Here is a 23,699-nt window from a genome sequence, read left to right as displayed (position 1 = left end):
AGGAGTCACTTGTGCAGTAAATGCCTGCGGCACCTTGAAGCTCTCTTTGATAGTGAAAGTTATAGGAGCGAGTGAGCACCTGCCTGCGAGCGAGGCCAAGTTCGGTTGTCTGTCCCTTGCAGGGGCATGCCTCTGACAACTTGCACATGGCAGTGATGGTGTCTGAAAAGCAGTCATCCTTCAGTGGATGTTGAGACTCCAGCAGTGGGCACGACATAACCCCTCCTCCTTTGTCACAGCATGTCACTGCTGCTTGTGGAGATCTTGTAGATGTGGCAGCAGTGGAGATTTTTTCTAACCTTTTATTTGGGAACTGCATTTCTGCTTTAAGTCAACAGGTTACTTCTAGTCCTGCTAAAATGTATGTTACGATACCTTCCTGCCTTGATCAGCCTGTGTTACTGTACTAGAGCCAAGGCCGGACAGCTGCCAGATCCCTCGCTGTCTGCTGAGCTTTTGTTTAGAGCTTCTCCTATTAGTTAATGGCCTTGTCATGCTATGTGTTTGCTAGGGCAGACTGTGAACATCACAGCCTCATAGTACACTGTGGATTCCTTGGATTCTGAAACAGCCTTGCCTGTGAGCTGTTCTGCATCCCTGAAAAAAAACTGAGGAACCACCATGCTCCTCCTATCGGCTTGAGGAAAATAGTGAGGCTGTGAATCTGTTCTTGCTGTCCAACCTCAAGTAAAGCTTCATCCACATGTGTGTATTTCCAGCTTGTTTGGAACTTGAGCAGGCAGTTTCTCAGGATCTCGGCTAGGGAGGGAGAATTTGCTCTTTCCAATGCTGTCACTTGCCTTTGGTGACAAATGGAGTGGCCACTGCCAGTTTCACTCCAGAGTCTGCTCCTGGATTGAAAATATTTTCTTTCCCTTTCCTTCTTCCTGGGGCTTGTTGCTTTAAAATATTTTGTATACAGTTGGTCTTTTCAGTTTTTAAAGGATTGTGAGAAAGACTCTTCATCTGGCTTTGGTGGAGCTGTAAATCCACCACTAGTTGTCTTACTGCATTATGAATGTAAAGCTTGGTTACAGATTTGTGATGCCTGATCCTGTGCTGAGACAGAGCTCTAGCCCATCTGCTTAGAGATGTGCCTGGTTAGGCATTGCCTTGTGTCCTCCTGCTCTCCTTGGACTTGGGTAGAAGGGGACAGAAGCTGGACTTGCTGCTCCATCATAAATGAGAAGAAGCTTTTGAATTGGGAAGTCCCATTTCTTTCACAAATTTGAGTTTTCGCCTAAATAGCCATTTATAACTAATCCCTTCAAAGTATAATATAGGAAGGTATGGCTGGTGAGTAAGGCAGCCAACGAGCATAAAGGACATGATGAGGCTTGCACTGGGGAAGAGGCAAGAAAGCTTTTTCAGTGGTGATTGTCCTGTGGTCCTAGCACACAGTGCAAAAGGCCATTTGCACTCACAGAGCATGGAGGGATTTTAGGAGGACTTGATAGCAGAGAATACCTTATCACGTCATCAGGATGGTTCAGTGCCATGCTCAAGGCAACTGAACCGTTACTAAACGTCGAAGCAAAGAAAATGCTTTGTAATAAAGTGAAAACATGAGGCAGACTCTTCTGGCTCCTACCAAGTCTCTGACTGAGAAGAAGAGGTGGGAGAGTCTGCGTGATGTATTCTGTGGAGAATATTCCGTATTCCTTTGACAGAGAGTAGCTGGGAGTTAGTTTGTCTTTCTGGGATGATTCCTGGGACAACGTTGACTCATTTTTTGGTTTTGAGCTGTCTCTGGCTGTGCAGAAGACTAGTCCATAGGGGTTGGGCTCCCACGGTTAGGACCTGCTCCCCCATTGCAGTGCATTAGTGGGAATGACCCAAGGGAACAAAGAAAGACTTGCATATGAAAAAATAAATCCTTCTCTGTGACTGGCCTAGGAGATCAGAGCCATTTCCAGAAGCCGTAAGGAGAAGTATGAACACTGGTGCCCTATGAGAAAAGGTGAGCCAGGTTTTTTCCAGTCGTGGTTAGAAGAGAGGCTGGAAAATATACAGGTATGCTGTATAAAATCTTGTCCCTGCTGACCAGAAGAGGGAGAAGACCTTAGTTCAGTATTGTATAGCTTTTAACAAGCTTTCAGGTAGCACTGTGGTGAGAACCATACAGGAACCTCAGTAGACAAATGACCCAGTTTGCAACACGGGCCTTGGGGGAGACTTCCTGGCCAGATTCCCAAAGGAAGGTTGTTGGTATGGAAAGTGCAGGCTGGAGCTTGCCCTTCATACATACCTGCATGCAACAGCGTAATAAGATTAGGCAGGTCACTACATAGCTGAGAGCTGTTCCCACCCAGGCATACTTAGTGTGTCTGTAAGTACACTGTCAAGCATCAGCTGGTGACAGGGGCTGCTCTGATGCCGTTGCAGTGTGCCTTCATAGCATTTAATATTATCAGATGGATGCACGCTGGACAATAAAACTTGTCCACCTGGATTGGATAGTCATCAGTATCCACAAGAATGTAGCCACATTCACCTAAGCTTCTGGGGCAGATGAAGAAAATAAAAAATAGCCATAAGTACACTATTTTCTGGATGAAAAAATTCCAGGTATCGAAAGTTTGCGAAGTATCTATTTTTGTAGGAATACCATCATTGATTACCCCAATTTTAGACAGTTTCTCCTTAAAATTCAAATACGAGTTGTTGGTGTGCCTGCCCTTCCAGTCATCCCCACACCATGCATGATTTTTGTTCTTTTTTTTGTCCCTTGCTGTGCTTGCTATTACTTAACTCCAGTCTTCCTTGCACTATACTTCCTATTAAAAGATGAGAAGCATTTACTCATGCTAGGCTTCGGTATTCGTTAAAGAACCTTTATCCCACATCTGCCAAGACAACATCATCTCCATTTCTGGCTCAGTAATCCTAGCTGTGACATGAAAATCAGAGCTCTCCAGTCAGATTTTTATTCCTTAGTTCCTTTTCCTTCACATCATTCTTCCATGAAGAGACCCAAGCAGAATTTACCCCCTGAAGAGACTGAATCATTGCCCTAGTAGGACATCCTTTCTGGGATTGCCTCACCATCCTGCTTTATCCTGAGATAATTTCTTCCTAAAATTGTCATCTTCTAATCTCTTCTGATGTCTGCTGCCATCCAAGTGACAGTTGCTGTCCTTTCCTAGATACTTGATCACTCCTTCCTTCTTCATCCATGACTCAACCAAAGTCAAAAAAGATGGATAAAGAGTTGCAGTTTTTCCACATCTCTTCTTTTCAAAAGCCAACATGAGCAAGGGCCAACTGAAGACCTAGTGCAGCTGTCTTGAAAAAGCATCGGGAGGATGCTCATGTTGCACTCGCCCTCTTTGGCAGGCTCTGGCAATATTCAGACATCAATGTTATGCAAATCCTGGTAGGTGCATTTCAAGGTCATACTGCATGTAAACTCAGGTTATGCTGGTTAGCTGCATTGATCAAAGGTAGGCTTGGAATATCTGAGGCAATGTAAAGAAATTCATTCTAAATCTGATGCTGATCTTAATGAAACACTCAATTCCCTAAACAGCAGAGCTAACGAAATTGCCTGATTGTCTGTGGATTTATGTCCTGCTCCCTCATGCCTCCCTCTTGCACCGCAATACTCTCAGATTTCCCTCACCTCATAAATACCCAGTATGCTCTGAGCTCCTTTTTATCCCTCACTGCTGCCTGGTGTTTGTATGCTGGCCAAGACATGCATGTTCACTGGCCCATACGTACGTGATTGGGCACCTGGCAGACCAAATGAACAGATAAGTGCTGAGCTCGCACGACATCATCTCCACCTGGCCTCACATGCAGACATGTGGGGGTGTCTTCCACCCAGACATACAAGGCTTTACCACCAGTGCAGCCCATGCCTGCTGAGGATATTGCATTGCCCACGTGTGCAGCAGATGTTCCTCCATACTGGAGCAGTGCTTTGTGAATCCAGCACATGGGAAAAGTCGGAGAAGATCGTTAACAGTGAAACTGAGACGTCGCCCAGAGGGTAACAGCTATTCATGCAAGTGTTAGTAGAATAAAGATGTTCTGTGTTAACACTTCAGTAAAGAACTACAAGAATCATTTGAAGTCTGCAAAGCCTCCTTTAGTCTAAGAGATTTGGGTTCAATTTATTTAGCTTATGCATGAGATTTTGGGGAGATTTACTTGTAGTCTCTATCTACGTAGAGGGAACATTTTTTCTCAGAAGACTTTTTAATTTAGTAGGAAGAAGTATATCTGAAGCTAGGCAAACGACCAAAAAAGGCAGCACATTTATATCGGTATAATTATTTTTGCTACATCTGCCCTACAGGCTTGATGAATTTGCTCTTGAAGTCTTAAAATCAAGACTGGATATCTTGGTAAAGTTCCGCTTAAGCAGCGTGAAAGTAAAGGACTGGAAGGAGAAGTTGGTGATGGAAGGAGCACGGCTCCCTGCTATGCAGGATGCTCAGGAGGATGTCGGCAGGATCTCTCTTGGCCTTTCGAGCAGTGCTGATAAGAAATAGCAGAATGTGGTGGCTAGGAGCTGAAGCTAGATAAAATCAGCCTGGACAGATGTGATTTCCTAGAAATCTGTGCTTATAATACTCAAATGACATACTTGCAGAGGTGAGCACTGACTGCTGACACCTTTTTCTGAAACAGAGACTTAATCCGGCATCTGGGAGAATCCTGTTTCCTGGGAGTACCCAGGACAGGGCTGCACTCTTGTGTTGCCTTCTCGCCATCCTGTTCTGTGACTCTGGGAGGCCCTGTCCTCGCTCTCTGTGACCCGTTTGTTGACTGTGAGGAGCAGGATAGCAAGCCAGTAATACCCTTGACAGCTTTTCATGAAAGTAAGTTATTTGCTGCATCCAGTTGTCTGCAAGGGTCACAGCAAAATTTCCTCTTCCTGGGGCACAATTAGTCAGATCTGTTTCTGCATCCCGAGGGAGAAGGCTTCGTGGAGTCTCTGAGGTGAGCAATCTCCAGCATAACAAAATTCCCCAGAAGAGCCCTTCAGAAAGCATTGCAACACCACGGGATGCTGTGAGTTCACCCATGTGCTGTGTGAAGACTCACAGAGGAGGGGAAAAACACTGATTTGATTTTGTAAATAAAATCACATGCTTTCTATCAGTGGCTGAAAAGAGACTCCCTTTTCACAGCTCCAGGAATTTTGCTATCTGCTTTTTTTCCTTGAAACTGGGAAAAAAAAAAAAAAGTCTGAACAGTAAATATTTATCCAAGATGTGTGGTTGTTAATATGATCCAGTCTTCAGTGATTTTGAATGGTGTCATGATGACAGATGTTAATTCAGAAAGGAATAGATTGGACGATTTATGCCTGAAACACATGTGTTCCTTGGCGGGCTCCGTGGATTACTTGCATAGTTAGTGCTGTCTGAGCAATTTGTAACATTTTCTCTGCCTCGAAGCACCAAGGGCTCCAGGACAGGGGGTTGACCTATATCTCCAGTTTGCTATAATAAACACTGAGGTAACTAAACTCCCCGTGTGCTTTTATCTTCCTAAATTTATCTCTCCCCCTGTGCTCCAGCTGTGTGTGGTGCTTCTGGTTCTTCCCAAGAACGGCTTCTTTCTGCAAGAGAGGAGGATGTCCCTGTGTGCGCGGGGTGCGAATCCCTGACCTCCTCCCCCTCTAATTCAGCTTCTCTCCTACCTCAACGCTCGCAGTTATTTAATGCGAACACTTGTCCTGACAACAGAAGTGAAAATAAACCAAGCCACGTGAAGGTAGTAAGCAAGAGAGATTCTGGGAAGACCTCACATTTTTTTGTAGTATTTGTATTCTTACAGTTGCAAATTTATGGGATGTGTCTAAGGGTGTTTCATCTCTTCTTAGTTAAGACCAGGTTTGTAGAAGTGTTTGTATCTTATTTATTATTTATTTTTTTAATCAGAGACATCAAATTGAAGGAAAATGGCCAAGCTGTTGGGTGCACAAGGCTTTTGATAGGTCTACTTGGAAGTTTTTCTCAGCTGGTCAGTTGTGTTCTGGCCATTTTCCGTGAAATGAACTTTGCCCACAACTGACAAGTACAGAAAATACCGAGCCTGGCCCAGGCAATCAGCACTTTTGACTATTTGGAAAAAACTCTTAAATGTAAATGTTCTGTTTGGATTACAGTTTATTTAAATTCTCATCTTTTAAGAATATTAAATAATGTTACTTAAAAAACTCTTCTTTTATAAAACACCTATTATTAATGCAAGTCTAGAAAATAAAGTAGGGCAGGAGCTTCCTGGCATCTTCCCAGCCTCTTGTTATTTTGACCTTTCTGCTTTCTCCTCCTAAAGGATGCTGAATAATTTGTGTATGTTCTATATGAACACTCAGTGAACATACAAATTATTTGGCTTCTCGTTTCAGCAAAGATGCCAAAATAGGAGAAGACAGATTTTCTGTGTACTCTTGCTGTAAAAACAGTGTAAAAATTTCCCTAGAGACTCACTTTAAGATAACTTCGGAAAGCGATGAGGGTTTCTAGGCCATAATTCTTCCTGTGGTGATCCTTTAGCTTTTTTTATTGTAATGTGCCAAGAGTTTAGTCTAAATATGTGTTGTTTAATGAGTTGTTGTTTGTATTCAAACTCTTGAACCAGTTCAGCTCCCTAAAAAAGACTTTGCTGATGGGTGTCCTCAGATGCCCTGGGATGCCCTCATGCTTTGTCACGAAAGCCTGCAAAGACAGCGGGTTTTTTAAATTTTTTAAATTTTTTTTTTCTTTTGTGCAGGCATACTGTTGTAAGTGGAGCAGGTATCTGTGCTTATAGTTGGGATCACCTTGTGTTTTCTGTTATAAGCAATGGGGAAAATGCTCTATCATCTTACTACAGTCATCTTTGAGCTGATGTTTTCCATGCCATGTGTTTGGCACAGCTGGAAAGTTTAGCTAAAATAACTTTGCTGTCTCTCAGGGTAAGGCTGCTGAAAATGCACAGTTTTATCCCCGTTTAAAAAAAAATAAAAAAAAAAAAACAAAACAAAACCATAGTCTCCCACCCTATTTTGCTGAGATTCTCTTATTCTTCAGGGCAGTGGTTGGGAATCAGTGAGGCTGTGTTACCATGGCAGCCTGCTGTGGCTCCTGCTGTTCTGTGAAATCCCATGGCTCGGTCTGATGTTCCGTGGGGGCTGTTGTACGCTGGCTGCACAGCGCTGTGTGTGCTGGGCACGGTCTGTCCTGCCAGTGCTCTCCTGCCCTGCCTGCGCTGGTCAGGTGCCCTCCCCGTACGGTTAGTCGGGATGCAGCATCTCCAGAGATGTAAGAACCAAATAGGATTTTCCCTTCGGCTGCTTCTCCACAAAGAGATTGGGGCATGGACAACTGACCTGGGAGCAGGGAATCTCTCCCGGACTCTCAGGAACCCCCTTTCCTCCTGCCAGCCACCTGGGCAACGTGAAGGAGCAGCAGCCTGGTCTGGTGCATGGCAAGAGCAGGAGTATTGGATGTTGAAGGGTGATGGGTACTGGGGACAGCAGAGAAAGGAAGGGTTACAACCAGCAGGGAACTCCTCAAACATTTGCAGGTTTGTTAGGTGTAAATAGTTCAGGAACCCTATAAGAGGGTGCATTTTTTCTCCTCTAACAGCTGATCTCAATACAATAGCTTACTGGAGCTTGTCGTTGCACTTAGAGGACCGTGCTCTGGGTTTAATTGCTCCATTTGGTGGAGTTTTTCTTGAGTTGATTTTTTTTGGTGGATTTTTTCTTGAGTTGATTTTTTTTTTTTCCCCGACATATTAAGTTACCCTTTAAGACTTTTTAAAGAGCTTTATGGTTATAAAAATCAAGCTGCCAGAAGTTAGGAAAAGCAAGAAAAAACCATTGCATTTTCAACATTAATTCAGTTCTCCTGTGCAGATGTTGTCCTTAATTACATAATTATATCCTCGCTCTTTCAGAACACAGCTGTCTATCAAGTAGAGAGGGAAGACTGAGATTTAGGCTAATTTCTGTAATGCAAGACATTCAGCCTTGGTATGAGTAGTTGCAGAAGCTGTAGAACATGTTGTGGATAGGAGAGAGGAAAGGAGAGGAGAAAGAATGGTCTCCTGATTACAGACACTGAGGATTCCTCTTGAGGAGGTGGTTTGGCCTTTAACTGATGTGATGCTGGGGAAGTTAGATCAGAATTTCCCCCAAACACATTTAAGTCTCATGGGGCAGATATGCAGGAGAGCTGGGTGTTCGGCAGCAGCAAAGTCAATGGAGTTGTACTGTGAGCTTAACAAATGTTCTGAAAATTCAGCTTAAGATGTCTGAAGTAGAGCATCAGGAGGCAATGGAAACTGTGGGCATTCATCTTTGTCTGTTTTTTCCCCTGTAAAATGGTGTAATACATACCAAATATTGCAGAGATGCTCTAAATATGAAAGTATTGTTTGTAAAACACTTAGATATATGGCAATATAAGAAAAATCTTGTGAGAAAATTAGAAAGTCGCTGTTCACAACAGAAATCCTGAGCTGAAGCTCTGAAGTTGCAGGGCTGTTGTCCTACTTCAGCACGTAGTAACACAAGGATTTGGCCTTTTAGCCATGGTATTCTTTTAATAGATGTTATGCGGTACGACATTTCATAAACTATGTCATAAAAATAATAGTGAAATAGAGGGGCTGGTCCCTTATGGGAATAAAATACCCTGTAAATAATGGTGATGATACAGGGCCTGTTCTTTGGGATTTTTCTGAAACTGTACTACTTTAGATATTTTTTCATTGAAGGATTATTATTATTATTCACAGACAAAAAACCACTACAGAAACATAAATTGTCTAAATCCACTCCTTTTACGAAAAACTTCCGTCTTTCCTAAAATATTTCAAAACAGGAATATTTCTTCAAATTTTGGCTCAAAATCCAGCTAACATTTTGAACGAAAGAATCTGTAGTACAGTCTATCCATCACCCTGTTTGTGCATACTACAAACACGTCTTCTGACACACCGTATGTGAGCTATCATTTATGCTTTGACTTGTGAAACACAGTATTCATCAGAACAATCTTCAGGTTTTTTTCTGCAGCTCATCTGACGTGTTCCAAGCTTCATTTTCTTCACAGGACAATCTCTTTTTCAATGGCGTTTTGTTATCTTACAACTGTGAACCGTGTCAATTTTGCTCTCAGTTACACAGATAAAACCATAGCAGTACATTAAGAAAAAGGAATTCCTTTGCATTTACAACGTGGCGTAAAAATAAATTTGCTGTCCTGACTCTTTAGAGCTGGTCTTGGCCTCATGCCGCCTAGTCCTGTGAATCGGAAGATGACAGTTGGTATTAGACCAGCAACACAGGCGGCCCATGTCTGTCTGTAGGTTAGCTGTAGCACTGAAAGTTACTTAGGTCAAGTGAAGTTTGAAATTCAGTAGGCCTATTTGTATATGCTTTTCCGCTTATTCGTAACATATGCTTGCAGGTAAACAGGGCAAAAACTTCCTACTGACAGCCACAGGAAAGAGCACATTGCTATGTTTTAGCAAATGGACCTGGTGTGTAACGCACCAGTGCCACCCTCACGTCCCAGCTGGCTTTTGTCACCATTGAGGTTGCTACTTTCTGAGCTGGTGTCTGTGGATAAGGTGGCTTCCAATTTCTTGTGTAGCCAGGGTGCCATATAGTTTATATGTCTAGCACAAAGTTTAAAGTCCGCAACCACTGCTTGGAATTAAGTTTCCTTTCTCTTGTGGTTTTCAACCTGATTATCAAGCCTAAAGAAACTAATCTCTAGCCAATGTAGTGAAGTATTATTAGCTCAACTGTACCAGTGAAGAAGCATAGTTAGAGTTTTGCTTTAAAAAAAAAAAGCTCTAGTAGTACTACGTATTAAGAGGTGCTTTTGTCTTCAGCATGCTTTGCTGCTCTTTACCACTGAAAACACTGGGTAGAAAATGTGTTTGGGTTTCACACTGAGAAACATTGGTAAAAGCTAATTTTGGGGGGTTTACAGCCTGTCAGGAGTTCTCTTGGGTGCTGCGAGGCTGTTGGGAGATGGGCGATAGTCCAAGAGCTGCATCTCTTTTGGCAGTGGGACAAAGAGAAGATGAGGGAAAGGCTTGAGCACTGTCTGCAATGTTCCTGCTTCAGGCAGAGTAAGAGCTTTTCAGTGGGGCAGATAAGAGTGGAACAAAATATTCTAGACTCTAGAACATTTCTAGACTCTAGAAACTGAAGATAGGGAAATTCAGAACAAGTGCTGGCCATCAGAGCCGTGTACAGAGGGTGGTGAGGGGTTCTCCATCACTTTGAGAAGGTTGGGTAAATATATTTGAAGTGTGGGCTAGTGGGTCTGGCAGTTGACCATCAACCCAGACTGCAGGCTCTCAGCACCTCTGTTCTTCTTGGTAAAAATTCCTTGTTGCTTTGATAATCGGTGCAAATGATGCAACTTCGTTTATATTACCACTTGTAGAAGAGCATTTTCTAGGCCTCTGTCTCTACTTGACCGCTCAGAAATGCAGCATTGGCTGATAAGATGGTTATTTTCTAGCGGAAACACACCTTCCACATCTAATTCAGTTATGCCTGAGCAGAAACCTTTCAAAAGCCTCTGCAGATGGATTGCAGCCGTCCTCCTGTACCCTGTGTTTGTGTGACAGTGAGTGCTTGTGGATGATGGGTATAGAATAAACCACATTCCAGACTAGGTGGGGGCAGAGATCCCAGTGAACTATGTGCTCCCAGGCACAGTGAGGTCTTGTGACTGGCATGTCATCGCCTGGCTTTTTCTTTCCCTCATGCCCTTCTTCCTCTCCATTTCTGGTGTTATCAGAGTTTAAAAGAGCAATAATCTCCATTTACCACAGGTTCTCTCTCCAGCCTTTTCATCTTTCTTGTTGCTTTGCAGCAGAGTATTGCATACCTAGACTTTATTCAACTTGGTGTTGTGCTTAGCTGATCTTTGCAATCTCCCTGTCTTCCCATCAGACTTAGAAGTCTTCCAGAGCAATGCTGCTTGTACTTCTAAGTCCAGCAGTCTCACAGAGGTATAGAAGAGGCAGCATCCCTGTCATTAGGATGCAATAGCATTACCCCTCATTTTGCTTAGTATATTAGAAATGTCGTTATTCTGGGAGTCTCAGCCTGCTTCTAGCTGTTTGTATCTTCTGTTGAGGTGTGCTTCTTGGCTAAGGCTCTGAGTTTCCACATTTTACTTTAGCATATGTTGTGATTCGCCTTGGTAAATCTGAGAACAGGAGATGGAAAACTGAATGGAGACAAAAATAGCTTACAACCGGCTGTCCCTATTACCCTTCAGTATTCTGCAAATTGGCAGAATGAGGAATTATAGCTGGATTGCCTTGTTCCTGGAGCTATTAGGTGAGCCCTGCCATTTTTTATCTCTTCCTCATAACCTGCCATCTCTGGTCTGTCACATCTATAGCCATTTATTCCTGGAGTGGTGTCTCTAGAGGGGATATTTCTGCCTCTCCCCCTGGATGAAAGCTGTACAAGAGACTGGCTTGAAAGCCTTGGCCCATCTAAATTCTTCTACTTTTTAATTAGTCTCCTCTAAAGCCTTTAGTGATGTCCTTTACAATTATACAATTTTGAAAATACTCCAAGATTGCTTAAAAATGCTGTGGCCCTCAGAGACTTGCTCTTCAGTCATGTTTTCCTGTCTGCCTCTCTGTGTTGCTAGTTTCTTTATGCTTATACTGTAAGCTCTTTTTGGCAGCCCCTGGCACTGTGAACGCTGATCGGTGACTGAGGCTCCAGGTGCACAGTAATACCACAAATAATAAAGGTGGGAACTTAACACGGGGAAACCTGATTTCCAGCCTGAACCCTATGGTTTCCACCTCGACGCCAGGAGGTGATGAGATACTTATTATGATAAACAGGAAGGGAGATAGATATTGCATCTTCAGAGGTCCACCCTTAAGCACTGCAGGCTTAGTCACTGTGGCAGAGAACAGGGGATGCCCCCAACCTCAAACTGCGAGTCTGAGCTCCTGAATCTGGTCGAAAAAGCGTGCCTTCCCTCCCAGTGCCTGCTGTTCCTCGGGGGGCTGCCTGTCTCCTCCCAGCCTAAAAAGGGACAGCGTTCCCCGATGGGAAGTAATTGCTTTGGAAACCTCGCTGAACATCTGTGTCCAATCAGACTGAACATCCACACCAGGCGTAGAGGCAGCCCGTGGCCGAGCATCAGCAGTAGCGCGGAGCCTTGGAAGGGGCTGCATTCCCGACGCCACAGCTCCCGAGGGGGTTGCGTCAGGGGAGCAGCCTCCCCGGGCTTGCAGTTGTGGTGGTGCTGCGTTTTGTAGCTTGCCAGTGACAAGCTGCAGAACAGAACCACGAGTCTTGAGATCTAGCTCAAAACGACAGGGTTTGTAGAACCAAACCACAAGGCTGAGAATTTCAGTAATTATAAGCCAGGAAAACAGTTTTTAGTTCTTAGCCCTGTACGGGGCTTTGCCTACTGTGTAGGTGGAAGTATGAGAGCTGTCTGCTGAGACTCCACATTTCTCCCTACAATTTTTTTAGAAACTACAGAGGGAAAACACACCAAAATGAAAGATTACCCCAGGTGTCCCTCAATCTCAGGGGAACTGCTCAGAAAAGTTACAGGGAGGAACACAGAGCAAATAGAAATGAGACAGAAGGGAGAAAACAGAGCCATTTCAGAGCCATGTGGTAGCTGAGGAAAATGCTTAGGGAAATAGTCTGGATGAATGACAGGAGAAACAGCCACACAGAAGGGACGTCCCAAAGCAGACAGGTTGTATTCCCAGCTAGGGATAGGGTCTGCATTTGTTTTGCATTGGCATTGAACTAGCTGAGAGGAGCCCAGGTATGGTCCTAGTGGTTCACACAGCACTGGGAAAATGGGCAGCTGCGATATGTGTAGTTATCTCTTTCTGAACAGCTCAAGCAACAGCAAAGAATAAAAGCCTCAAATGTTTGTAATCTTTCTTCTTTTTCTTTTCTCTTTAATGTTTTGTGTGAAATGAAAAGTCATGTAAAACCTACTTAAATCCCAAAACTTATGTAGAATCTCTTATGGAGTGTGAGTCCAAACAAAAGGTGGCTTTTGTCCACTTTAAATAGCTTGCAGAGCTTTGGTTTGAATTGTTTGCAAAATTTAGGCAATGCCATATTTAGAGTTGCACATGAAATCGTAATTCAACTTATAAATTTATTTTAGTTTCAGGGTCACATGCTATTTTTCCAGGGTGTGCCTGCTTAAACCCATAAGATAGTTTCGCTGAATGAGTTGCTGTTCAAGATTTTTGTTTATCATCTTCATTTCTGTGAGACCTGGAGCGTGCTTAATGCAAGTGGAATTTGTGGGTTTTATTTATTTATTTATTTATTCCCTCCTTCCCTGGAACTGAAAGACCTCTGCTTTGCATGTGCCTTTAGGAAATTCCAAAGGTTTCATATTTATCCAATTTTTAATAAATCTTCACAAGGAGGCAAAACTCAGCTGACATACCAAATCCCTCAAATCCCTTGGTCAAATGGATGTTGGACTTTATTAACATTTGTAAAGTTGATATTTTTTTCTTTTTTCTTTTTTTTTTTTAAATGGTGGGATCACTCAGTGGCTGAAAACGTTGTATTATAATGGAAAGTGTTAGACCGCTTTGACACCAGGCATTCTTTCTAATTCAACTATAATGAAAGAACATGAGTGTTAATTAGGATTTTTTTCCATTTAGGGTCCTGAGAGCACTTAGCCATTGTCGAAATGAGAACTTAAACTCACAGGATCCTTGCCCTGGTCAGCAAAAGTGTATTATGTTTGGGCAGCTTTGAGGGGGGACGTGGGATCAAAACAGGATAGCAATGGCATTTAGCTGTCTTAGGCTGTTGATTTGGATAATAACATGCATCCTCGTCGACTCTGCTGTGTTAATGCCTTTCATAAGGCAAGAGCCATCTACCAAAGTTTCATTCTTCAGGATCTGAAATTCAGCAGCTAAAGATAACCATGGGATTGTTCCATAAAGAAGCCTCTGTAAGGTGTTTAGCACCACAGGGCATGAGAGTTGACAGGAGCCATGCGCAGTACGAGTAGTGTGTGAAATGCAGCAGACACAGGCTGTGGCAGAATCACCGTCAATAATTACAGGGGCAATCCCTAGTGGGCAGGGGAGGCTCCTGAGGATTTTGCAGGGGATCATGAATATTTTTCGGCAGTGCTTTGAAAGCACCTGTAAAGTCACTGTTAAGCTGCAAGCAACCCAAAACTGGTGTAAATAATGACTTTGAAAGCACATGCATTTTATGTAGAGTGTAATGTCTGCCTCTGTTACTTGTCATGGACATCACAGGGAAGATGGCTCATTGCTGTGAGGAGGAGGTATTCAATCAGATTACCCTGCCAAAGCTGTTGGTTAGCAGATTAAAATTCCTGCCATCCTCCCTGTGCCTTGCTCTGAATTTTTAACCCAAACAGAAGTGAAATGTTAGAACGTAATTGTTCTGTAAGTCCTGTGAACAAGGAGCCTCAGGTTATTTTGAGGGTAGTACATGCTGTACCTGCTAACATCTGGACCAGCAGGAGCAATGATATAAAGTAATGTGGCAGAGAGGCACGAGCCCCTCTCTAGGCAGGGTTGTCTACCAGGGTAGCGATATTCAAGGCTGGTGTTCTCCCACATTTGCAGGATGAAGTCTTTAATTAAAAAACAATTTATTGGAAAACCATAAAGGACATACATAGTTGCTTTTTCCCTTGTATGATGAACATGCATGGCCCTTCACAAAACAAGATGGCACCTTTATAAGCTTATGGCTTAATTCACGTAAAACCTAACAGAAGGGAATAAATCTAGGATAAAGTGGGAAGCATGTAGCTCACACTGAAAGTAGAGTTGTACGGTCCTTTTTAGCTCTTTGAATGTTCTTGAAAGCATTTGCTGTCTAAGGGTACATCCCCTTGGAAGCAGGTGGGAGTGATCACAGCACGTGCTGGAAAGCTTAAGCCATTAACCAAACTAGCCGAAGTGCTAATACGAGTGTAAAGATGGCACCAGGGAGGGGTCATCCGTGCTGAAGCCCAAGCCTCTCTGTCTTCCTCACACTTGTCATCCAGACTAGCTCAAGTGCACCTGCATGTGCTGGTGTCACCCCTCCAGGACGCACCCTCCCACTACAACCTCATACTAGTGCCTTGTGGCAGTGAGCAAGGGCAGCGGGAACTGCTGCTAGTAGCGTGAGTTTTTTTAAATAATAATAGCAATCTGCTATCTTTTGTATATAATTGTATTTGTTGTTTTATCTTTCCTTTTTTTTCTTCTTTTGTTACCAGAGTGCCTCCGATGGCTTTTGGAAGTCAGTGGCAACCCGTGTCCCGAGGGAACCTCATGAGATACGTATCCTGAATCCCTACTTCATCCAGGAGGCAGCTTTCAGCTTCATCGGACTGCCTTTCAACAACGGCCTGATGGGCAGAGGGGTAGGTATAAAGCGAAGCAAGCAAAACCACAGGGAAGGACGAGAGACCAAGCAGCAGAGTAGGCTTACGCTGTTCTTACTTTTCCTTTGGGCCTCCGCTGTCAGACACTGAAGGGAAGGGACTTTGGCTCTGTTGCGGTGGCAGTTCTCAGCCTCCTTCAGGCCAAGGCAAGATCCTTCCTTGGAACAGACTGAGGATTTTGTGGGGGATCATCAACATTTCGGCAGTGCCTTGAAAGCAACTGTAAAGTTGCATCCCAGGCTTATAGTAAAAGAGGGTAAAGGTTTGTTTTATGAGGCCTTTGGTAAGAAATTCTGATCTTGCAGCAACAAGTTTTAGATGTAAGAGCTTACAAAAGAAAACAGTGCAAACCACAGTTTTAGGTCATATTTACTAACAAAATACCTTCATGGTCATTGTCGTATCTCTTACCCCCACTGCAGCTTTTTGGAGTGTTAGTGTGGAGTAGGTGGTGAGTTGGGTTTTCTGGATTATCTCACTTTGCAACGCTGTCCTCAGAACCTATTTATATTTGCTCTACCTAATATATCAACCATTAAAGAAAGAATTACTTGGGTGGGTAAATTACTCATGTACATATGTGATACAGTTGTTAATAGAGACCACGTGACATTTTTGGGCAGATTAGCACAACTGACAAACCCAGAGAGAAGCACTTCTGCTGGACAAGGTCTGCTTGCTCTGCCCCTGGCATTGTCCTTCCATTGTTATCAGTACAGGAGATTTGCCACGTCGCAGCATGGATTTGGACTAGACAGAGTAGTGCTTCATTTTCCATGCTCTAATTATATCATGAAGTCTTCAGAAATATTAGAGACGTTTGTTTTGTGCAGGTCAGATGGGTGGGTGCCTGGAGATAAGAAATTCACTTCTTAAAATGCGGTGTGCAAGATATGCAGGCAGATTCAGCCACATAGAATGGGTCTTCTGTGAAATGCATTGCTGCATATGTGCGTACAGAAGCTGTCATGGGGTTCTGGAAGCACTGAATTTTTGCTCCATGCACTGAAGGTATCTTATCCCAAATATTCCCATCAGCTAGGAAGTAACATACTTCACCTCTCTGCATTCTCCAGAACTTACCCTTAGAATTATGTGGTCTTGATTTGTCTTCCAGAAAATCAGGACTGCTGCCACAGTAAAGGACAGAAATCATCAGACTTTTGCCTTTATTTTCTCCAGATTTGTTTTTATTTTTAAACACGTTATTTTAATACACAAGATATTACTTAAGCTGAGAGGAGAAGAGAGAATCCGGAAATGAAAATGCTGTGAACTGAAGTTTATGAGGTTTTGATAGGTTGTTTAACACACGTCGGATTGGGAAATGAAGGCATCTTAATTGAAACCTGATGTTTCACTTCATGAAAGTCCATTTGAGCACTTAAAAATAGTTTATGGAGCTTTAAGGCAAGCAATCTTTGCGCATGACCCCTGCTAGATTGTGTAAATTGTAGTTCATTCCTTCAGGTAGGGCAACAGGAGCTCTGCAGGTGCATCTCTGGGGCTGGGACATTAGTATGCCCTGTGATGTCTGTGCAAGGACGCTCTAATATAGTGATTCTGTCAGAGTTTAAAAACAGAGAGAGACTATTTCTAGCCTGTAGGTACAAATTTTACCTCAGACATCAACTATGGATTGCTGTGATGGAGCTGCTGGGACTTCACGCTTTAGTGAATGCTGCTGCATCAGTGCAAAGGCTCCAACAGAAACTACTGCTGCCAGCGTAAAGAGGGAATATGAGTCAGAGTAGGATCCTGGTGATACAAATTTGCTACAGACCTTTTTTCACTGGGAGTTTAAATGGGAAGAGTGGAAATCAGAGCCTGTAGACCAAGGATCCAACTCTCATTAAAGATTTGAGAGAGATCCAGCAAGATGAGTGAGGCAGCTAGAGCAAGGAGAATTGCTCCATGAGAGACAGTGTGACCCAGCAGCCGCAGAGCATAACTGGTGGAGTTCAGGGTCATGCTTTAGAGATGTGAGACAGCCTGGAAAACTTTACTCAAGAAAGAAGCATATGAACATGGAAAAGGAAAATGCTGAGGTCTACTAAGCAAAAGCCCAGAGAACAGTATGTGTCCTGAGTTTCTCCTGGGGAACCGGGATGGCGGCAGATTGGTGCCCCTGTGCTGCAGTGTGCTGTGGTATGTTGGGCAGGCTACACACAGGAGGATCAAGGCTGGGGATGCCTTAGTAATCAAGGCCAACATGAAATCCTCATAAAAAGCAGTAATATTCCACTCTTCTTTGGTTCTAATGCCTAAATAAACTTCAGTGCTTCTCTTGCACACCACATATGGTAACAATGTGCTGCCAATTAACTTTGTAATTTGGGGGCTTTTTCAGCAAGGTTGAGGAGAGCTAGTAAAATAGTTTGGGGCTGATCTCAAAGTGTTTTTCCCAGGATTTAATAAAGGGTGAATGTAGTAACATCCTCTGCTTTGATAATATAATTTGGGCCAGATGGTTCTGGAGGATAGTAGGGGGGTACAACTCAGATGTGCATTTTGATTGCACTTGTGGCATTAGTAGCCGAAAGTCTGAGCAAGGAGCAAAACACCCACAATGAACAGTGACTTCTCTCTGGGACCGATAAAGCTTTTTAGGAGTTTCCTCAGTCCATTTACTGAAGTTTTAAGAAGAGGGAGAGCTGTTTCCTACTACATGTAGACTTCTCTTTTCTTGGGATAAGCTGACAATAAAGAAAAATTTTAGTTTAGGATCCTAGCAATGTCTGGGCAAAATTAAATGTTAATGCCTGGAGATGGTTTAGCATGAAAGAAACAAGCTAGTAAAGATCCTCTCTTTGATTAAAGAATCCTCTTAAGGAATGGGGTGCAGGCTTGGCTGTCTCGCTAGCCAAAGATATATGTATGTGATTTATGTCTAGGTGGAAGTTCTGTGTATACAGGTCTTTTGGGCTTGAAACCAGACATCACTGGTATCGCAGCAGGTAATTCAGGCATGCAATAACCTACCTTACACTGCAGACAGCTTACTGGGGGACAAGCATGAACATCAGTTCAGAGGCATCATTGCCTGTTGCACGTACACCACTAGGGATGATAATTGCCATGGTGCTTTTTGCTGTGTAGTGAGTAGTCCTGTCCACTCAGTAGCGCTCAGAGCCATTGGAGCAGTGGCTTTCTGGCTCCTCTGGGATCCCTGAGCATGGTGTGAGGCGGCCAGGAGAACATTTCAGATCACACAAATTATCAGGACTCTGAGGACTCCAGTGCAAACTGTGGTGTTTGTTTCTCTCTCTCTGCTGGTGCTGTGCATCCATGGAACTGCTTATGATTTAACTTCTTATGAGATTAAGCTCTGCTGCCCAAAACTGTAAGCCTTTGGTTTGTTTGTGTACTGGAAATGGCTGAATTTATAGACCTCTTACTAAAAAGCATCCTCCTCTGGACTTCACCCAGCCTCAGCATCAACTTGGTGAAGGAGGAGCTATGTGCAGGAGGTGTTATCAGGCTGCGTCAGGGACCTGGCCATGGATTAGCACCTCTGCAGAGTGCTGACAGCCCTCACGCACTCGGGGATTAACCTCTGATGCTGGAGCGTTATCACGTCCTGCCCCAGGGCTTCTCTTTGATGTTATGTGGTTTTGCCTGTGGGCAGGCAGCCTTTCTGGAGATGCCAGTGGTGACCCTTTGCTCCTTAGGCAGCTTTTCAGCTCCCCTGGCTGGTCATAGTGACCCTTTCTCTCATTAGTACTGGGTTGCCCTGTTGTCAGCAAGCTTTGTCTCCTGGGCTGTTCTTGCTGGACTGTCACCTTGTGAAAGCCATGTCTTGGGACCTGTTGGGTCTTTATGGAGCAGAAGAGAGGTGGGGGATGGCAGGAGCAGAGCAGTCTGTCACTCCATCCTTTCCAGTTGCATGCTTCTCCTTTTTTTGCACTGACAGCATCTTCTAAGGCAGGTAGAGGAACAGGTAAAGGGCCACTGCAGCTGCAGTCAGTTAAATATAGAGACTTAGTGTCATTGTTAAGCTTTGGGTTTGCAAGACAGCACATCTGCTCCATGGGCTGAACTGTTCAATTCATTACCACTGCAATGTGATCAGTCTATCAGCTGCTGGGGAATGGACACTCAGACAAGTCATTGTAGGGTAGCAGGTAAGTGCATACCAGCCGCTTCTTGATAAATGCCCAACCACGTGCTTCTGCACATAGATGCAAAGTAACTGAAGGCAGTTTACTTTTCAATGAAAGAGTAGGCCATGAACTCACATTTAGCATAGGGTGAAGCATATACATGATTACCACAGAGCAGCTAACGTGTAGTAAAGTCACGCCCTTGCTTGCCCTCTGTTAAATTGTTAGGTCCTTAAGAAATACTCCCTGCATTGCACAGGAATCTGCTCTATGGCAAATGGTGAATCAGAGCTTGTGCATCAGGTTAGATGTGGACAAAGATATTTGATTTGGGCTAAGTCGATAGGAGCTCAGCAGTTAAATGGCAGAAAGGAAACCTGCTGGGCAGCTAGCTTGTCATGTCTCCAGCAACAGGCCTCTGTTCCTTCCCTTTTGCTCTGCTGCAGACTGCCAGTTCTGGAGACTCTCTCCCACTTACAGCAAGGGATAACTAGGGAAGGTGAAGGAAGAGTGTTGGAGATGCTCTGCTTTGTCTTTTGAAGCCCAGGATTGCAGCCGATTCTGTTCATGGGTGGAGGTAGCTGTGGCAGCAGCACTATGGGATGTAAGCTCCTATGACAGGGACCACTCTGCAGGTACTTGTCTGCTCACAATAAGTGATGCTAAATTGCTTTTTATGCCATATTTCCAAACTTGCCAGCTAAGGGAAGCAAAGAGTAGGTTTGGGGTTGTTTCTATGTAAACATAAATGAACAAAAAGAAAATACGGTGACTGTTGTGTATAGCATGTGATGGCTATTATAGTTTTGTTCTGTATTCGTTTTGTTTTGACTTTATTGCAGTTAGGTGATCAGGTATGTAACTGATAAAACTAAGGTAGCATTTTTTCCTAGGTGAGCAATTTTTCAAGTTTTCCCTCAAATAAATTAATGTAGTAGTCAAACTGATTTGAATATCTAGTTGCATTATTGTTTTTAGGGAATTTGTTTTTTAGCAATGCTTACCCTTTTAATGAAAAAGGTAACAATTGGAATAGTCTGAACAATCCAATATGTCTTACCCTGACCTAAGTAAAATCCCATAAATAACTGGAATTCATTTAACGTATTAAGGGAGTCAAATATTTCTAAAAACAGATTTACAGCAGTCATTTCCTTCCAGTCCAGCAGGCAGTGACACAGGAATGACCCAGGCATGGAATGAAAAGCAGTGAGAGCTTTTCACATGCACCAAGCAAAGAGCAGTTACGGTCCCCTGGTTCAGTTGCCAGCACTGGATCTCCAGCGCAAGCCCACGAGGTGATGCTCAGCCTCCATTAAGTCTGAAGGAGGGCTGGTGTTCATTTCTGCTGACTGGCTTCTTTTCTTGTGTGAGTAGAAGTCAGTCTTTAAAGCCTCTTCAGGGGGACCAATAGAAGATGAAACAGTAATGTCTTGAGGGGAAGCCTTTTATCTTTCCCCTTGCAGCAGAGAACAGTGTAGGAGCAGTTAGGAGAACCTGTCCTATGTCTGTCTGTACTGCTAAAGACATTTCTGGTCCCCTGACCTGGTGGTGCAGACTGGCTGTGTTTGCTCCGCACAGAGCTTGCAGTGATCCCTGATGCAGCACAAGACCAGAGATCTTTGACTCTCTTGTCTTTATGCTTTTCTCATCCAGGATGCATGTGCTCACCTCACCCATGGAGGACATGTGCCAGCGGGCCCCTGGAAGGAGCCACACTCCGGATGCGCAGGCAGCCTTTGCCCAGCACTGCTGCGGTGACGTGTTGCTCACCACTGCTGTGTTTGCTGCTTCTGTTTGTCAGATGGCCTTTTGGTGTCATCTTTGGCTCGTCTGTCAGTGTGCTGTGTTCTCTCAGATGGGACTAGGCAAAGGACTGATCCCTGGGGAGCATTATGCTAGACATTACATTCTCCAGATGTTTGGGCTTAGGCAAGCGGGCCAGGTTTGGAAATGTGGACTCTCAGTTCAGGCCACGTTATCCAGAGAGGTTGCCCTTGCAGTTGTTTACCAGTGCTGGAGAGGGGATGCTGAACCTGGTACCCACCATGGGCCCCAGCTGGGACAGAAATCTATGAGACACAGTAGGGGGTACAGAGCTTGCAAGGCCAGGTTCAAGGCTTGTGGCAGGGAACTGGCAGGGGGAGAGGACTGCCAATGCTTTCTGGGGTCTTGCCATTCCTAGCTCTCCCTGATTGGTGGGCACCAGTTCAGGTCAGAAACTCATCATGGCCACATCTGGAGCAGCGGTCCTGCTGGGCCACTCCAGGCAGCCCCGTGCCTTGGCCTAGCCTGCACTGGCCAGTCTTTGTGCAGCTGGGAGGCATTCCAGGAGGCTTCTGCCTCGGCAGTGGCCACTGTTGGGCTGCCGTTCTTCAACCATTTGGTTGAAAGCGGCATTGCTTGGTGGTACAGGAATATCCAGGCACATAGAGCGCCATGAGTGGGAAGACAGGCTTTGAGCTGGTCCAACCTCAGATCATTATTCCTGAGGCGGGATGTTGGGATTTTGGGTTTTTTGCTTAGCAATGGCCTAGAATAACAAGAGGCCTGCTCAGTTGTTTGAGAGAGTTTTATTTTCACAACTCAATGCAAGAGGTGTGGTGGTTGCTTTGGTATGTCCTTGGGGCACGGCACAAAGGGTGTGTGTGGTGAGATAGCACTGACGCATTGTGCAGGGCATAGCGAGCCAGGTTTGGCACAGCCACGTCCGTGATGCCTAACTTCTTTTGGAGTGACCTGTCCCCCAACTTGCCCCGAAGGTTGTACGTGGTTCATTAAGTCCAGATTAGAGCTTAGCAGCAAACGAATTTATATGCCTGTGTACAATCAGGAGAGCTTGGGAGCTGTGTAGGTGCAGCCAAAGAATAATTATAACCGTTTCCTCTCTCTGATACGTGTCCCCTCTCATTTGCCACTTCTCTGCTGAGCCCTTTCCCCTGGACCTGGAGAACACTGCTGAGTTGGCTTCTCTGCAGCACAGCCTGGGACACATCCCTAGATCCTACAGGGCTTTCTCTTTCCCGTGCCGCAAGCTGGACATGAGGCAGTGCTTCATTTTCAACAGAGGGAAGGAGTAGCAGAAGCTCAGCAGGCTGTCACAGGAGAAAACCGCTCAGTTTCTATAGTTTAAACCAAATCAGGACCAAAGCACCATATTGACTTACTAATGACGTGTAGTTAACTGGCAATCATGCTTCTTTTATATTTCTGTCCAAGCTGGCTCCTTTTTTTTTTCAAGTCGAATTCCCCAGTTACTGTTTAATCTGTCTGATGGTTGCTTCTTCTTTAACATAAGCAGTTTGGAGCAAATGCCCAGTTATGTGTATTTGATCCACGCGCATGTGGGTGCACACACAGTTTGTACTCATGTTCTTCTCTTAGCAGGTGCTGTTATCCACACTGGTTACTAAGGGTGGGCTCTGCAAGCACCCCCATGCTGCCCTAGCAGTTACTGCCCTCAGTGAATAGCAGGGGTAATAGTTTTTACAGTATTTTCTAGGTCGTAGTCTCTAGCCCATGGGGTTCTGACTGCAGCAGTGGGACTTGAGGCTGCATCTCAGCAGTGAAGGTGTGTATGGCTGCAGATCTCTGTCTGTCAAGCTACAGCACTAGGCTGTAGCTACCGTAGTATTGGAGGGTGCTAACATCAATAAGGCATAATTTAATTAAAAACTGCCATCAGATCATCAGTTTCTGAATGTGATTTTAGGGCAACACAAAACTGTTTTGCTAAGGACACCATGTGATTTTCTGATAGTTGTAGGGGCCAAACCAGATACAGTCCGAGAGGTTAGGTAGTCTTTGGTATTTTAATAATTTCTGAGAGAGGAGCAGGCAGTACTGAGATACTGGCGTGTCAGGAACTACTGAAGAACAGAAGCAGATGAGAAAATTATCTCCTATTTTTCCATAAAGGCCATTGGAGGTATTATACGTAGAAAAAAGTCAGGCAGATATTTGGTGACCAAAGGAAAGTTCACTTTTGATTTCTGTAATCTGTTATTCTCCAAACAGAAATAAGAATATGCTTGAAAGAAAGTTATGGTAGTTTGGCAGTCCTCCCATAAGGTTGGGTAGTATGATTAATTCTCTGTGGTTTTTCTAAGACTCACATTAGAAAGTTAGCTTTTAAATGTTAACTTGGCCAGTGAAATTCCCTCTAGGG

General features: G+C 44.1%; 1 protein-coding gene across 5 annotated transcripts in view; it reads left to right on the top strand.

The window, feature by feature from the left end:
- The window catches only part of ST3GAL3 (ST3 beta-galactoside alpha-2,3-sialyltransferase 3), a 189,739-nt gene that overhangs the window by 146,163 nt on the left and 19,877 nt on the right, over nt 1-23,699 (top strand). For all 5 annotated transcript variants that reach the window (XM_009332535.1, XM_009332533.1, XM_009332536.1 and 2 more), the window contains one exon: nt 15,261-15,407. In XM_009332535.1, coding sequence (XP_009330810.1) covers nt 15,261-15,407 — 147 coding nt within the window. The remainder of the gene's footprint in view (nt 1-15,260; nt 15,408-23,699) is intronic.

This window comes from Pygoscelis adeliae, unplaced genomic scaffold (genome assembly GCF_000699105.1).
Source record: "Pygoscelis adeliae isolate BGI_AS28 unplaced genomic scaffold, ASM69910v1 Scaffold449, whole genome shotgun sequence".
NCBI lineage: Eukaryota > Metazoa > Chordata > Aves > Sphenisciformes > Spheniscidae > Pygoscelis > Pygoscelis adeliae.
The sequence above is the reverse complement of the archived record's forward strand: the minus strand, read 5'-3'. Positions and strand labels throughout refer to the sequence as shown.